General features: G+C 32.9%; 2 protein-coding genes across 6 annotated transcripts; both read right to left on the reverse strand.

Moving 5' to 3' along the window:
• Nucleotides 1-832: 832 nt before the first annotated feature.
• On the reverse strand, nt 833-7311 carry LOC148587802 (cyclic nucleotide-gated ion channel 1-like). Of its 5 annotated transcripts, none has more exons than XM_088513470.1 (8): nt 7184-7311; nt 6692-6797; nt 5083-5482; nt 4786-4998; nt 3699-3982; nt 3328-3439; nt 1889-2203; nt 833-1509 (listed from the first exon to the last, which is right to left on the reverse strand). In XM_088513470.1, the coding sequence occupies exons 2-8, from the start codon at nt 6772-6774 to the stop codon at nt 988-990; spliced, it is 1929 nt and encodes a 642-aa protein (XP_088369596.1). In that variant the 5' UTR covers nt 6775-6797; nt 7184-7311; the 3' UTR covers nt 833-987. The 5 variants fall into 5 exon arrangements, with proteins under 5 accessions (XP_088369596.1, XP_088369598.1, XP_088369599.1 ...); XM_088513474.1 differs by having other exon boundaries at nt 1399-1513; XM_088513472.1 differs by lacking the exon at nt 1889-2203.
• A 2598-nt stretch (nt 7312-9909) lies between these two features.
• LOC148587803 (cyclic nucleotide-gated ion channel 1-like) lies at nt 9910-16220 on the reverse strand. The gene is made up of 6 exons (XM_088512835.1): nt 15903-16220; nt 15118-15335; nt 14582-14585; nt 11203-11261; nt 10081-10195; nt 9910-9939 (listed from the first exon to the last, which is right to left on the reverse strand). Exons 1-6 carry the CDS (start codon nt 16218-16220, stop codon nt 9910-9912), a joined length of 744 nt encoding a protein of 247 aa, XP_088368961.1.
• Nucleotides 16221-16856: the final 636 nt, after the last annotated feature.

The following is a 16856-nucleotide window of genomic DNA, read 5'->3' on the forward strand; positions in this document are numbered from 1 at the left end:
AAACAATGTAAAAGTTTCTCAACAATCTTCTTGTTGGAACCTTCGTTTCTCGTTTAAATACATCTAAGAAGAATAATGAGAAAATTCCAATATCCAATATTATTATATGATGTTGGACAATATTTACTCATATTTTTTGTGAAAATGAAAATATATAGGATAAATGTCAAATAATATTGGACCACGTATTAGAAGTTTACCCGTTCTCATAAAATAGAAGTACAAATAGAAAGATTTATCACAATTCGAGCATTGTCAATTATATTTAATTTTTAATTTTAGATTATTACGTTTTGATTTGATTTGATTTGTAAAATATTTGATTTAATTATTGCTTTATTTCATTTCTTTAATCGGGTTAGATTTACTTTAATTATTTACTTTCCTTATTAGGAATAAGTTTACTTTTTCTATAGGTATTTATCTTCTATATATATGTTAGTTTTTAATTTAAAACATAGAGACTCATTTGAATTATTATCAAATACTTTGCGAAATTTTATCTTTTTTTAACATGTGGGTTTGCTTTATATTTTGGTCAGAAGATGAAGACGATTCTGATTGTTGTTACTTAGTCTTTCGCTATGCCATTTATATGACAGTCAATGCCTAAAACTTAAACCCTAAACAATTAAAGATTATGAAAGGGAATTTAATATGAAGAAGTAATAAATTAGAGACATCAAAAATGAAACTAGCTAGCTTGATTTATTGTGTAAATAAAAAACATGGGGAAAAGGAGGTAGAGATTAAGATGACTAGAAAAACAAAAACATGATCAAGATCGATGTTGAAAGTGGCAACATTGAAAAACTAAAGACATACATTCAGCAAATAACAATCTCTGTTTGTTTATATCCTAATTCTACCTTCACCATTAAGAGAATTCAAACAACTAGCAAATAAACTCTATCATGCACGGACAAACCAAACCAGTGGATCGATTATATATATACAACTTAATTAACCAACACAAACAACTGCTTTTCAACAACTTTTGGGAGCATCATCTTCCAGAAGACTGCTAGTATCGCTGTGATCAGACATTTTGGGAGAATTTTCATTCTTATTTTCCTTACGGTACGGCCGAAAAACTCCTTTTACAAACACTTTCGTAGCTTCTGCTGCTCGGGTATGCATGGGAAGTAAAATTTTCAAGTCATTGGCCGTCAGAGCGAAGGCTTCAACTTTTGAAGTGGTTTTGACAATTTTGGTGGAGATTGGGACCGATTTTTTGTGTGCAGAGGAGCGGTTGAACCCCCACTCTAGAAGTTCTTCTCCCCAGATCTCACCTTTTTCAATATACTGAGCGTCTGAGTCCGTTCCCATACTATTCTCACCATTACTGATTTTGAAGCAACATACACTGCCTTGCGTGATGAAGAGCATCATAAGTGGTTCTCCCACCTGGAGAATGTAGATGTCCTCATTATAGTACTTTGGCTTGAGAGATTCGCAGATCCGTTCCAGCAGATTTTGATCACCATGAATTGCAAGATTTGGAACCACCTAGCTTGCAAACAATCGAGAAGATGCAAGTCCAATATTATAGAAATGATTATACGATCGAGGAGGGTGTATGGATATTCAACTGTCAAGCACTAAAACAACTTGCATTGGCCAAGCCACTTTTATATATCAAAGAAAAGAATGCAAGCATGTCAACGGTCTTCAATATCAATGCTAAAATGGGGGTCTGCACCTTAAATATCAATTCAATTCATTTAGAATAAAATCATAGCGTCTATCCGTTTTTATACTAGTTTACATATTTCCATTTTTTTTTTTTTTGTTTAAATTTCTTCCAAATTAAGAAAAATGATTATAGTTTTCAATTGAACAACTATATATTTTGCTTAATTAAAAGGAAAAAAAAAAAAATACTCACTTTTTTTAGCAGGGGTAAACAAATATGACGCTTAATCTCTGTTATAAGATCTTTGGAAAGGTGAAGGATCGGTTTCTCTATATCAAAATCTTTAATTTGTTCCAGTCTGTGTTGTATGCAGTTGATGATCCGCTCTTTCATATTGTCAGGGAGATGGTCTCTAGCCATCCAGGACTCTATTTCTAATCTTATAAGTATCATTTTGATTCTAATTTCCTCCTCCTTCCTAGCTTCCATCTTCTTCTTCTCAGCTACCTTCTCAGCTTCCATCTCGGCCTTCTTAGCTGCCCTCTCAGTTGCCATTTGCATGAATGTCTATTGCATAAGTTTCGTTTATCAAATTACAGAAAAATGATGAGTTTAACTATTTATACTAATTAGATGCTCATAAGCCATGCAGGGGATGCCACCCCATTTATCAAATTAATTGTAAGCAAATGTTCATGTCAAGAGTGATATATCTTGAACAAAAGAATCTTCTTTGTCAAGAAATAAATGGTATAATTTATAAATATATACTAAGAATTTAACTAGAGGGGCCGGATTGTATAACAAAATTTTTTAGGTGCCGAAGTAAAAAAAATGAAAGACAATATTTTTTAAACATTGTGATCAAGTGGAGGAGGATCAGACTCGGTAGTGATTTTAGAAATCAAAATTGCTTTCACCCATAGGGGATGCTAAGCTAAGTTGAAACCAATGATCATGTCGGCCTGAAATTGTTGTAATGTTTATTTCCAACAGAAAGTCGGTGACCATAGACAGATCTGGGAGCCACACAGTACTGATCGTCACAGATCTTGCAGCCATATATATTGTGGCCGCTACAAAGAAATTTGAGAGAAAGCCATAAAGGGATCGGTTGAGTTGCTTAATAGATCGAGTTGTTGACCACTGAGTCTACGTACCCTTGGCAGAAATGAGTGCGTCAATTAAGTAGGCAATTCAAGTATCTAAATAGCTAGCCTTAGATTGATATCACAATCTAATTAAACCAGATCTTGTTAAATGGATGTTTCTTGACCATTTGAAAAATCATTATAGCTAGATTTTAATTTGTTGTTCAAGAAATACAAAATCAAGATTAGGAGGGCACCGACATATATTAGTCATGGAAAAAAAAGAACAACAAAACAAACGGTGTGGTTCTGGATATTTTGGTGGGTAAGTGTGACAAGCATGCAGCTGCAATTGTTGCAGCTTAATGATAATAAAGGCCTTAACAAAGATAAAAGATGATAAAGTAGAGAAATTTTTTTAAGTTGGCATTGTTTAGATTCTTTGTCCCAGTACTTATAGGCTTGTAGCAAGTGCATGTCCTTCTATTCTATGCATACAGAAACCATCTGATCTGATTTTGATAACACACCTAATTATATTATGTATAAGGGTTTAGAATCTTAAATAATAATAATAATAATAAAATGTCGAGCACTAACCTGGGCATTACCGATGAAGTACAAAAACAGTAGCAAACCATATATTGAAATAAAAACTGCGAAGCAGTTTTCCCAGAAATAAGTACTTGTTTGAAGGTTTTGACCAAGAGAACTGCAGAAATTGTAAAACTATATTAATGTATGAGGAAATAATAACATAATGAATTAATCAATGTGTGGCAGCCTGGACTTTTTTTGGGTATTCTTAAAAAAACTTTCAAATTTATATTTTTTCCTTTTTTAACTCTCAAATTCATTTTATTTTCTTTTTTAAAAAGAATTTGTAGCATCACGTGCTTATTGATAGGAAAAGACAAATACGAAGAAAAACTATGCATACTGGAATGACAAAGAGTCCAATATGTGCAAACCTCAAATTTCGGAGGCCCCACCAGAAACAATGCATGATCTTTTGTGGAATATTTGTGGATGACACAATACCAGATTCAAGGGCGTCCTGGAATATTCCAAAATCAAAAAGCGTAGTATTTGGTGGCTTTATAGGGCAAGCACCATCTAAAAATGTGTAATTTTCTGATGAATTGCGACTACATTTAAAAGAACTTGGGGTACATCCGCTATCCTTTTCACAAGCTTTGTGCCAGCAAGCCGTCTCTCGTTGGACAGAGAAAAAATACCAAAGGCCACCAAGTACCTAAAACACCAACAAAACTCTTATAAGAGGAGAATACTACTTCCACTTAAAAGGAAAATGGAAAATTAAGTAGTAATATACTAGAGATGATTTTGAGAAGGAGCTGGGCTCATAGGGAGTTGTAGTATTTAAAAATGGGGATTTTGTTGCGGTATTGGTTTTGCTAGCTAGACTGATTTAGTTTTTAATGAGAATGTTATAGTTTTTTAGAAAATTGATATTTTTGAATTTCTCAATTTTCTTTGAACTCAAGTTTTGAGGCATAAACAAGAGTACTGTTGTAATCTCTATTAATTTATTATACTGTATCGGATTTGTTATGTAATATTTTTTAATCTACACTTGGAATTAAGTTTTTCATGCATGTAAATTTAAAATTTGACGTTTACTTATGTGTTGCTCTCTTGATAGTTAATTGCTTGTGTGATTTTTTGAATTATTAATTAAATGCACACAGTAGTTTGGCCATCCATGATCATCTATCTATATATATATATACCTGCCGCAATCCAAGGATTAATATAAATGCTTGAATGCTAATTACCAAAGCCTCACAATTGATCAAAAATGGAATAGGATTTTATTCGTTTGAAATGAAATGGATAGTATTCATGGTCATGATTTAAAATTTGTTTTTTCTAACGGTGTATATTCACCGATGTGTTAAAAAATAATAATATGAAATCATGTATAACTCTAAATTAGAAAAATCCTTAAAATTTGAGAAAAACGAGATTTATATATTAAAGCAAAACTGAAATAAGAATTAAAAAAAAAAATTAAGATGAGATAATCAAACTTACGTGGCTGGCAAGGATATATAAATAGATATTGAATCCAGCTTTAATCCATACTCTTTTATGGAGTTTACTGGAACTTTTGATATGTTTTTTCCATGATAGGTAGATTCGAAGAACTCTTGGCACATATTGCAGCAGAACAAAGAGGCTTAGGACCTTCCTTATGTCCAAAAATTTCGAGCTTCTCAGTCTTGTAAAAATAAATGGAACTAAAACCTGGACAAATTACAACCAGCATGCTTAAGATCTACTAATTAATACAGGGAAAAAAAATTGCTGGAAAATGTTTCCCTTAATTACCTGTGGGATTGGAAGGATAGCGAGGATGTCAACTAGGAAGTTATACGACCACAAATGCCCCTTTATTATTTTCCAAGCAACTGTAACAAACACAGTTCGTCTAGATATACGACTAACCTCCTTGTCTTTATAAGCACAAATAAATCTCAAGATGATATACGCAACATAAATCAAATCGAAGACCGATCGGAAACAAATAGCTGTGATTATTAATCTTCCATCTAAAAAAAGACACTTGTGATCTTGGTTGATCACAGGAAGGTACAAGAACAAAGGGTCCACATATAGTACTGCAATCACACACGACACTAGAAATATCGCATGCCACTTAAACATGGAAGCTCCCTTTGGGTCATCTTGGCCACCAGATTGCTTCTCAGTATCCCAATTGCTGATCGAGCTGAATGTAACAAGCAAAGAATAAGTTCATAACATTTTCTTCTGCATTTTGCTTTCTATTTACTCAGTATTTACTCAGTACAAATGTGTCCTGGAACATCACTTTTTTCGAATGAAGTCCGAACAAAATAGTGCTCCATAGCATCACTCACTTTTTTTTGTAGTCCCATGGCCCATTGGGCTTGTGCCTCTACTAAATGATTGTGTTGGGGTTTCTCGGCCTTCTTTTCTTCATCTATAGTTAGGCCTATCACAATCCACAAAGAGCCCCCCAAAAAAACTAGAAAGTCGATATACCACATTAAACTATCATTTAATTAACAATATTTTTCCTTAAATTATCAAAATATTGTTAATGTCCTACCAAATTACTAAACTACCCATAGTAAAATAAAAACAAAAATACTAAAACTTCTAGAAAAAAACCTAAAACTAAAAAAAAAAAAATTACAAGGCTTGGCCAAATTAAAAAATTTAGATTTTTTCCTTTTATAAAAATTGAAAATTTTAGTTTTTTTTTTAATTTTTATTTTAGTTTTATTTAATTTAAATAAAAATTTATGTTTTACAAAAATAAAAATTTATAGGGGTATTTTTGTCTTATTGAGAAATATATAAAGACATTTTTTTATCTTTTTGCTAGCTTTGAGTGGGACATTGACAATGTTTTAATATTTTGGGGAGGACATTATCACTATTGAAAGTTTGGGGGAACATTATCAATTGAACGGTAGTTTAAGGAGGGTATGTAGACTTTATCCAAACAAAAAAGACAATAGCTTTATAGTTTTTCAAATTGTTAACTATAAGCAAACAGAGAAATAACTCTGAAAGACTTAAGTTTAATAGATAGTATAAACTGAATTGAAAAATAACAAATAGTAGATACCTTTATATAGGCTACACACCTCCTAATTTAACAAAAAAAAAAAAGAAATCAAATCCTAATTGAAAAATGAAGACCTAATCCTAATAGAAAAACGGAAAACATAATCCTAATGGAAAAAGAAAAACACAATCTTTATTTAAAAGAAAAATTAAAACACATTTACATAATTAAAATAACAAAATTTTCAATTTTCTCCTGCATCACATGTTTATAATGATAATTATCATATAAATGTAGGGGTGATATATATATATATATATATATATATATATATATATAGAGAGAGAGAGAGAGAGAGAGAGAGATATAGTTAGCAGATACCCATTCTCTTGCTGACGCTCGCGTCCACTCATCGAAGATAAGCTTATCTCTCCATTCTCTTGCTGACGACAGCGTTGACTCATAATGACCAAAATGAAGAATCAATCTGAAAAAACATGGAAAATTGATTAGACACCATTTTTCATTAATGAAATAAGAAATATATATATATTACTTTTACCAATTTCATTAGAAATGGTAAGACCAAGAAAACAATGAAAACAATGCCAGAGATAGATGTTTAATTAGTAAAGGATCATCCAATTTTATTTATTTATTTTTTTAAAAATAAACCATTATCAAACATTGCAATATAATATATAGCGTGTGGGAAGTTAAGAAATAAAAATTAAAAAATATATATAAAAAGAAAAAAAAAATCCAACACTGGCCTGAGTATACTGCTTTAATTACTAGTTGATCATTAAGTTAAACTGATCATATGTACCTTATTTGTGTCTCCTTAGAGATTATATAAACAATGAAATGAACCTGATAAGCTCGATCGAGGAGATCGAGCAATGGAGATGATGGGGATTCGATCTGGAGAAAGCAAAGAGTGGCAGCGATTGGATTTGTTGTAGGATTTAAGACTACTCTGCATGCAGCTGCAACTAATAAGCAAGAGCAATGCCAACTGCTGCAATTATAGATCGATATTTATTCCTTTATCTTCAAGTCTTTCTTTTTTGTTTTTTCTTTTGTCAACCATCCGTGTGGGACAGACATCCTTTAAGACTTCAAGTCTTTATTTTTTGTTTTTTTTTTTTCTCAGGGGTCCTTCAAGTTAATTTTACTCCGCAACTGATGAAAATTCAATAGTCATTTATGTTTCCTTGAATAAGTCATATATATATTAATATATATGTATATTCTAACATAGTCTTACAAAGTCAAGTCAGCCAGAGATTAATGGTAGTGCAGGAAAAAAAAAAAAAAAAAAAAAAAAAAAAAAACAAATGGAACTTGGAAACTTCCCAGAATCCAGCCAAATAATATTATGATTAAGGAATATAAGAAAAGTAAGTGATATACTACTTGATCAAACGGGCGGCAAGACAATGACATTTTCACCGATGAGCATCGATCTCAGAAAGCAAGAGTAGCTAAAATATTTAGTTTAAAATTTTACTTTTTTATTTTTCACACTAAAACATTTTATATGTTATTCTCTATTTTATTTATAGTTTTCTTAAAGAAACAGAGAAAAAAAAAAAAAAAAAGAATTAATATCTTATTGATGTAGTGTGTTATAAATATTTTGATTATAAAGTATTTAACTATTCTGTAAGGTTATGTTTGACAAGAGCCGGACTGGAAAAAGGGCTTATGACCCAAAACCTAATTTTTTTTTTTTTCACACTTTTTCTTTCAAAATCAACTTCAATATTCATACTTTTTACATCAAATCAATTACATTTTATTATTATTCAAATAAAAAAATCACTACAAAACAAAATTTTTTATTTTTTTATATAAAACAATCTTACTTTTTTTCTTCCATATCAATTAAATTTACTATAGGACCGATCCACTTCCAAAATCCATTCCTTTGAGAAACATTCTGTTGGATAAACTCTGGGAACGACTTCACAGCTTCCTTCTCATTATATAACTCCTACGAGATTATGTGCTTATTACGTGGCAAGAAACGTCATCAATCATCATCCAAAAAAATCTTGAAAATGTCTTAAATTTTTTTTTTTTTTTTAAATCTTGGAAAGGTCTTACCAAAAAACTCTTGAAAATGCATGACGTACATAAATCGTAAGACGAGACAAGACAAGACATGCATGACGTACATGCATATAAGACACGACATGTTTATATGAAGCAGCAAAGGTTTTTTGGAATGGAAATACTCGATCGGACCAAGAAAACACTATTGATAATGTTTGGCATCATGAGACCCAAAATAAAATTGTGAGGTTGAATAGGAAATGTAATAAATAAATAGTTATAAATTTGTGTCTCCTTAGAGATTATATTATAAACAGTAAAATGAACCTCATAAACTCGAGGAGATCGAGCAAGGGAGACGGCCGGGAGACTCTGCAGCTGCAACTAACAAACAAGCTAGAGCAACTGCCCAAGTCTTTCCTTTTTGTGTTTTTTTTCTCACAGGCATCCTTCAAGTCTTTCTCGGCAAAGCCTACGACAATTATTAAATTATTACTTATTTTAAAAATTTAAATAGATAAAAAGAGAAAATTTTATAATTTAATCAATAAAAATGCTCTTGTATTTTTTTTTTCTTTAGTAAGTATGTGGGACTCACTTCTGGATTAATTCCACATATTCAAGTCCTTTTGATAGTTAAGGACCGCTATTACAATATTATGCATATTTTTGTTTTATTTTTGACAACGTAACCAACCATGTGGTCTTCCTTTTATTTGTTTATTTATTTATTTTTCGATAATTAACTATCGGAAAAAACAAAAAGGAAAGACTTGAAGGATAACGTATCCTTCAAGTCTTTCCTTTTTGTTTGTTCTTTTCACAGTCATCCTTCAAGTCTTTCTCCGCATCGGATGAAAATTTCATATTCATTCAAAACTAAGTCAGCATTCGACAATTATTAGGTCACCATTTATTTTAAAATTTTAAATAAATAAAAAGAGAATAATTTAATAATTTAATCAATAAAAATATTTGTTTTTATTCTCTTGTATTATTTTTTTCTTTAGTAAATTTATCTTTTAATATGTGAGACTCACATATATATGAATTTCACATATTCAAATCTCTTTTGATAGTTAAAGGACCTCTTCTCTAATATGCATGCTAAATGATTTCTTATTTTAAAAGTTTAAGCTGACTAAAAAAAATTAGTTACTAATTCAATAGTTAAACAGTAGTGCCAAAAAAAAAAAAAGTAGGAACTTTCCAACAAAATAAAATAATTAAGAAATAATATAAGAAAAGTAAGTTATATATATTGATCACTCCTTGAACTAACTGCCAAGGGTCCGCTTGATCAAAAGGGAAGGAAAATTCAAGATTCACAACATGAGGCGGCTAATTAATGCACGCCTACGCTCTCGTTGGATAGCCATCTATTACATTTGTGGAGAAAATTTAAGAAACGCGCGTCATCCTTCTTGTTCAATCTAGGAGCCACACAATGGTTGCCACAGATCTTGCGGGCTTGAGGCCATACGGTGGCGGCTAGATATAGATTTGACGACCACGCAGTGGCCATCAAACAAATTTTTTTAGGTTGGCCTTTCAGAATATTCTTTGTCCTAGTACATACAGCAAAAGCATGTTGTGTCCTTCTTATATGCATACAGAAATCATCTAATATAATTCTGATCACACATCTAATTATATGATTAACGGTCTTGAATCTTAAAAAACACAAAATAAAGTTGTCGAGCACTGACCTGGGCATTACTGATGAAGTATAAAAACAATGGCAAACAATAGATTGAAATATTAAAAACTGCGAAGCAGTTTTCCCAAAAATAGGTACTTGTTTCAAGGTTTTGTCCAAGAAAACTATAAAATTTGAAGAAGTATATATAATATTGTATCAGATAATGACCTAAATCAATGCGTTACATGACATGCTCATTGATAACAAATACCGATAAAAACGGATAAAAATTAGCTACAAACTAATCTAATAAAGTGATATATATATATATATATATATATATATATATATATGTTTTTAAAGCATGTGACAAGTACATGCTTTGTTATTAATTAAGTATTAAAAAAATGTAAGAAGTGCATGCTATTAAAAAAAACGCGTTTCTTACATGCTAAAAACACTTGGCAATTTATTGGACTAGTTGTATGAATTAGCTACGATCTGGTTTTGTAACTAATTTATATATGTATGATAAAAACAATTATGGGGCAACAAAGAGTCCAACATGTGTAAACCTCAAATTTCGGAGGCCCCACCAGAAAACAATACATGATCTTTTGTGAAATATTTGTGGACGACACACTACCAGATTTAATGGCTTCAAGGAATATTCCAAAATCAACAAGAGATGTATTTGATATTTGTACATGGCAAGTTTAGATATCTAAAAATGTGTAATTTCCTAAATTGCAACCACATTTAAAAGATCTTCCGGTACATCCAATATGATTTTTAGAGGCTAAGTACGAGCAAGCCATCCCTCGTTGGATAGAAAAAACAAGTACCTAAAAGACCAACAAGACTCTTTAAGGATGAGCAAATTCTGCAGATATGCTAAAAAAAAATAAATAAATTAAAAAAATTAAAAAAGAAGAAGGAGAAACTACTTCCATTTAAAGGGGAAAAAAAAAATAGTAATACACTTAAAAGGACATCACGTGATTCACGTTGCAATTAAAAACTTTTCGGTAGTAGTTTTTAGTTAATTGGCAAATGAAAACTTGGCCCTAGCTAGCCCTTATTACATGCAATCTTATTAGTAACAGATTGCGAAGGTGAAGCGTACATTGCACGCCAATAAAAACTACATATTATGGAGCGCACGACAAAGAGCCCAACATGTGCAAACCTCAAATTTTGGAGGCTCCACCAAAAACAATACATGATCTTTTGAGAAATATTTGTGAACTATTAATGCAGATTGTGTAGTCATCAATTTGTTTTATTTTCTAAACAGTCTTTATTTCGTTATTTTATTAGGTTTAGGATTTTGGGGGTATTTATGTTATATTTTATTAGGTTTAGGGTTTTGGCTATAAATATATGCTTATAGCCTCCATAGAAAATCAATTTATGTTGATTATTGATTTTTATTAATGCGAATTACTCAGAGTTGAGTTTATTCCTCTATTTTCCTTCAAAACCTAGAGAGTATCTAGTTTTGTCAAAAAGATTTCTTAGATCATTGATAGAATCAATAACTAGAAGTATTTATCCGCTATTTATTAATGTTCTTCGCTGTAGTCCACTAAGTTACGTTGTATCAGTTGGTATCAGAGTTCAATTACTTTTTGTAAATGGGGAAGAGCAACTGCTTTGCAGACATGAACGAGGTGCACGTGCGCACGAAGATCGCTTTGCAGACATGAACGAGGTGCATGTGCGCACGGAGACCGCTTTGCAGACATGAACGAGGTGCACATGCGCACGGAGACAGCATGTAAGGAGCAACCAGCAATTCGCTTGCGGCACATAGATGAGAGGTTTGGTGGTCTAACCGTGCGGAAGAAGGGGCGTTTGTGCACCAAACACGGGGTCTCTACCAATCACTTGGCCGACATGGATGGTCCAAGCGTTCGTCGTCGTCAACCAAGACCGCGATACGCGGGGCAAGAGACAAATTTATCGTTGAGGGTGAACCTGTCAATCCTTATGTGGGGCGTGGAGTGCGTAAGGAATTTTGAATGGTACAAGTTCATATTATATCACGGGATGCAAGCGTCAAGCTCGACACCCAAAAAGAAAAGATAGAAAAGTTCGAAAAAAAAAGAGGGTGCCTAGGAAGGTGGCAGAGATGACGAATCAATCGGCGATTCGTTGGCAATGCATGAAGGATAAAGTGGAGATACTGCGGAAACAAATAGAGGCCTTCACGACCTGAGTTAACAACATGGGTGGCCCTAAAGTTCGTCACCATCAAACAACTCCATGCTTTGTGGATGAAGATAATGTGGTCGTTGCTCGTAGGGCGCAATCTCAATGATGGAGGGTATGGAGTGAGACGAAGATGCCGCGACAAGCCAACTTGACCATTATTCGCGAACCTCAAATTCATCAACACAATCCATATTTTGTGGAGGAGAAAAGGGAATTTGTGGATGGATAGTTTCAGGAATCCGAGTTCATTGATGAAGAGTTCAGACATGAATACTTTGGAGATCCTTCGCAAGGATTCGTGTATTGGAATTCTCCACCAACCTATGATGAGGAGTACGAAGAAGATCCGGAAGAAAGACCCTTGCCATCCGACTTAGGCGATGAGCACGAAGAAGATGGGTTTTTCGCCATGCTTGGCGGTCTCTATCCCGAAGAAGATGACCAAGAGGATGAATACGAAGAAGATGGGTTTTTTTCCATGTTTGACGGCCTCTACCCCGAAGATGATCAATTGGAAGATGAAGAGCCCATAGATGACATTGTCGATTATGAAGAGGGTGGTGAAGACCTTTTAGGTGAAGTGCCTAATTTTAATGGTGAAGAGGTTGATTATGTTCATTTCCTTGGTGTTGAAGATATTTTAAATTCTCCAAACGAAGATTATAGTGAGTTTTATGCGGATGAGGAAAATTATATATTCACAAGGGAAACAATGATTGACCAATTCTTGAGTATTTTCATGGCACGTGGAAGGGAAAAGGAGCGTGAGAAGTACATCAATTCTGAAGTATTGCCAAGTCGTGTGTGGGGGGCTGTCACGACAACCGCCAAGGTATTCTGATGATGAGGAGCATCACGCTTATTGTGAGGTGTTGTCTTGTTTTGATCTTGAGGAAGGACGAGTGGAACGAGTTGATGGGGCATCCGAAGGACCGTGGAAAGAACCGGCCAAATTCGAGGACGGATTCTCTCCAACAAGGGGAGAATGATGCATATTGCGTAGTCGTTAGTTTGTTTTATTTTCTAAACAGTCTTTATTTCGTTATTTTATTAGGTTTTGGGGGTATTTATGTCATATTTTATTATGTTTAAGGTTTTGGGCTATAAATATATGCTTATAGCCTCCATAGAAAATCAGTTTATGTTGATTATTGATTTTTATTAATGAGAATCACTCAGAGTTAAGTTTATTCCTCTATTTTACTTCAAAACCTAGAGAGTATCTAGTTTTGTCAAGAAGATTTCTTAGATCATTGATAGAATCAAAATCTAGAAGTATTTATCTGCTACTTATTGATGTTCTTCGCTGTAGCCCATTAAGTCACGCTGTTTTGATACCAATTGACGCCAGGCAGAACTAGGATTGTTCTGACAGCGTATAATAGCAGCAGGAATTGAAGATAGAAAAGGAAACTCAGGAAGAGAGAAAATAAAAAATAGGGAGGAGAAAATCCCTAAGTGCCCCAAATAAGTAAACAGAGAAATAAATCTGAAAGACTTAAATTTCATCTATAGTATAAACTGAATTGAAAAACAACAAAGACTAGATGTCTTTTTATAGACTTGGCACCTCCTAAATTAACAAGGAAAAGGAAAAGCAAACCTAATTGAAAAAGGAAAACAAATCCTAATAGGAAAGGAAAAACCCAATCCTTATTGAAAAAGGAAAACTAAAACACACATGCATAATTAAAATAACAATTTTCTAAAATTCCTCCTGCATCAGTCTCTCTAGGTTGGAAAGAACTCACCCTCAAGTTCAAATCATCTTTTCCTCGATCTTTTGGATGTTCAATTAATCCCTTCTATCCTGTAATTCTCAACATCAATGCAACTTAATACCGGAAGAGAAACAATTTATAATCCATCACAAGATGACTGAGAATAGTAGTTTGAAAACTTTTCATATCATATTGAGATACTTCAATCTTCACACGGTATTCATTTATCTTCTCTCATCGTGCGGCATATAAATCTCCCAAAAAGGATCAACTATTTCTTCCTCATTGAAAATAAAATTTTCCACCACCTCTTGAGAGCTTCATCGTCAACATATATATCATAAGTTTGTGGAAAATTTCAATCCACGAAACAATGAGAAGGATCTTCAACGTTTTCTTCATATTGAAACTCTTCATCAACAAATTTAACTCCGAAGTCTAAGTCTCCATGTTATTCATCTCGGACACAATGTTCCCGAAACAGAACATGCTTGTGATACGGGTTCTCGAAATTGGATTTTGAATTGCAACCGCCAATATCGCAATACATCTCCAAGTTTTGCGCCGCTAGGTGTTGGGTTAACTCCGCGACGTGCCTCTTCAAATCTTCAATCATCACGTCTTGTATACTGCGCTCATGGTAAGTGACTTCCTCATTCAAAACCTGTCCACGTCAATCACGACCACTAGTCAAGAAAAACTAATGAAAAAATTCATCCCAAGAAGATGCTAAGCTTTGATACCAACTAACGCCGGACATAACTAGGATTGTTCTGACAGCGTATAATAGCAGCAGAAACTAAGAATTGAAGATAGAAAAGGAAACTCAAGAAAAGAGAAAATAAAAAATAGGGAAGAGAAAATCCCTAAGTGCCTCAAATAAGCAAACAGAGAAATAACTCTGAAATACTTAAATTTAATCGATAGTATAAACTGAATTGAAAAACAACAAAGACTAGATGTCTTTATATAGGCTAGGCACCTCCTAAATTAACAAGGAAAAGGAAAAGCAAATCTAATTGGAAAATGAAAACAAATCATAATAAGAAAAGGAAAACAAATCCTAATAGGAAAGGAAAAATCCAATCCTTATTGAAAAAGAAAAAATAAAACACACATGCATAATTAAAATAACAATTTTCTAAAATTCCTCCTGCATCAACTACACAGTACCAGATTTAATGGCTTCAAGGAATATTCCAAAATCAACGATAGTTGTATTTGATATTTGTACATGGCAAGCATCATCTAAAAATGTGTAATTTCCTAAATTGCGGCCACATTTAAAAGATCTTCGGGTACATCCAATATGATTTTTACAAGCTAAATGCCAGCAAGCCGTCTCTCGTCGAATAGAGAAAAAGTACCAAAGGCCACCAAATACCTAAAAGACCAACAAGACTCTTTAAAGATGGGTAAATTCTGCAGATATGCTAGAAAAAAGAGGAGAAAATACTAGAAAAAGAGTAGTAATTAATACTCTGAGAAGGAGCTGGGCTCATAGGGTACTGTTGTAGTATTTAAAATGGGGATTTTGTCACGGTATTGGTTAACCTATTGAAATTATTAAAGATGGATACTTGTGAAGGTGTTATAAGGAGAAAAATATGCTTTATGTACCCGTTGTGGTATTCGGACGTTACAAACCAAATAGCAGAAAAGTGTTAAATTATTAGCAATCCTAAAAGTTTAAGCTAATAGAAATAAGTAAATTTAATTACTTAATTAAGTTTTTGGGATAACTAGTAATTTAATATAATATCAAAGCTAAAGATCTTGAAATTGAACCTTGACTCATAAATTCGCCTCCCATTTCAATTAAAAATTTCACGTGTTGGGTCTCACCTATTAAAAGGGAGTTTGAGCCCACATGTGAAAAAAGTGTTAAAGTAATGATTAAGTAATTAAATTTAGTTCTTCCTATTAGCTTAAGCAGAAAAATCCCACTTACATGTGAGATAGGAAAAGTAGCAAGGATGTCAATTGCGAAGTAGGACCTCAAGTACCTCTTTATTATTTGTCGAGGCTGCCGATCATATGGATCTAACCCAGTTCGTCCATGTCTACGACTAAAGTATCCCAAAATGATATTCCCAACATAAATCATATTAAAGACTGATCGGAAACCAATGGCTGTGATCATTAATATTCTATCTAATACAAGACACTTGTCATCTTGGTTGATCACAGGAAGATACAAGAACAAAGAGTCCACACATAGTACTGCAATCCCACACGACACTAAAAACTTCCAATGCCACTTAAACATGGACGCTCCCTTTGGGTCATCCCACCAGATTGCTTCTCAAAATTCGTATTCCTGATGGAGCAGAATATAACAACCAAATAATCAAGTTAATATTTTTATATTATTTGCTTTCTATTTTACTCGCTTCCACATTTTCATTATGAACAAGACTTTTTCGAGCATTCTCAATAAGAAGTATTTCATGCACAACATAATTGTAACATCCTCAGTCCGTTAAGGCTGAGTTTGCCACTTTTCTTCTTTTACAACAAAAGTTTTTTTTTTTTTTTTTTTTTTTGCAAAGATGTATAAGGTTTATCAGAATACTTGATTTTAAAGGATACGATAAACGTATAAAACATTGTTCAAGAGATTTTATTACAAGTGAAATTAGAAAACATTAAACTTCAGTTGCGGAATATCATATTATTACAATAACTGATATGAAAAGACTATGAAAGTTAATAATTATTCCCGCCCCCATTCCGGCCTCCTATTCCAGCGTCATTTCTACTTGAAAACAAGAAATAAAACTGAATGAGCCCAAAGGGGCCCAGCAAGTAAAATCCACAACCATAAATAGTTTTACTCATTGTTCTCAGTTTTGAAAAATTGTTTTCATAAATAAATATACAACCAGTCATAATAATATATGTA

The sequence above is a fragment of the Corylus avellana genome, chromosome 2 (genome assembly GCF_965113065.1).
Source record: "Corylus avellana chromosome 2, dhCorAvel1.hap1.2, whole genome shotgun sequence".
NCBI classification, from domain to species: domain Eukaryota; kingdom Viridiplantae; phylum Streptophyta; class Magnoliopsida; order Fagales; family Betulaceae; genus Corylus; species Corylus avellana.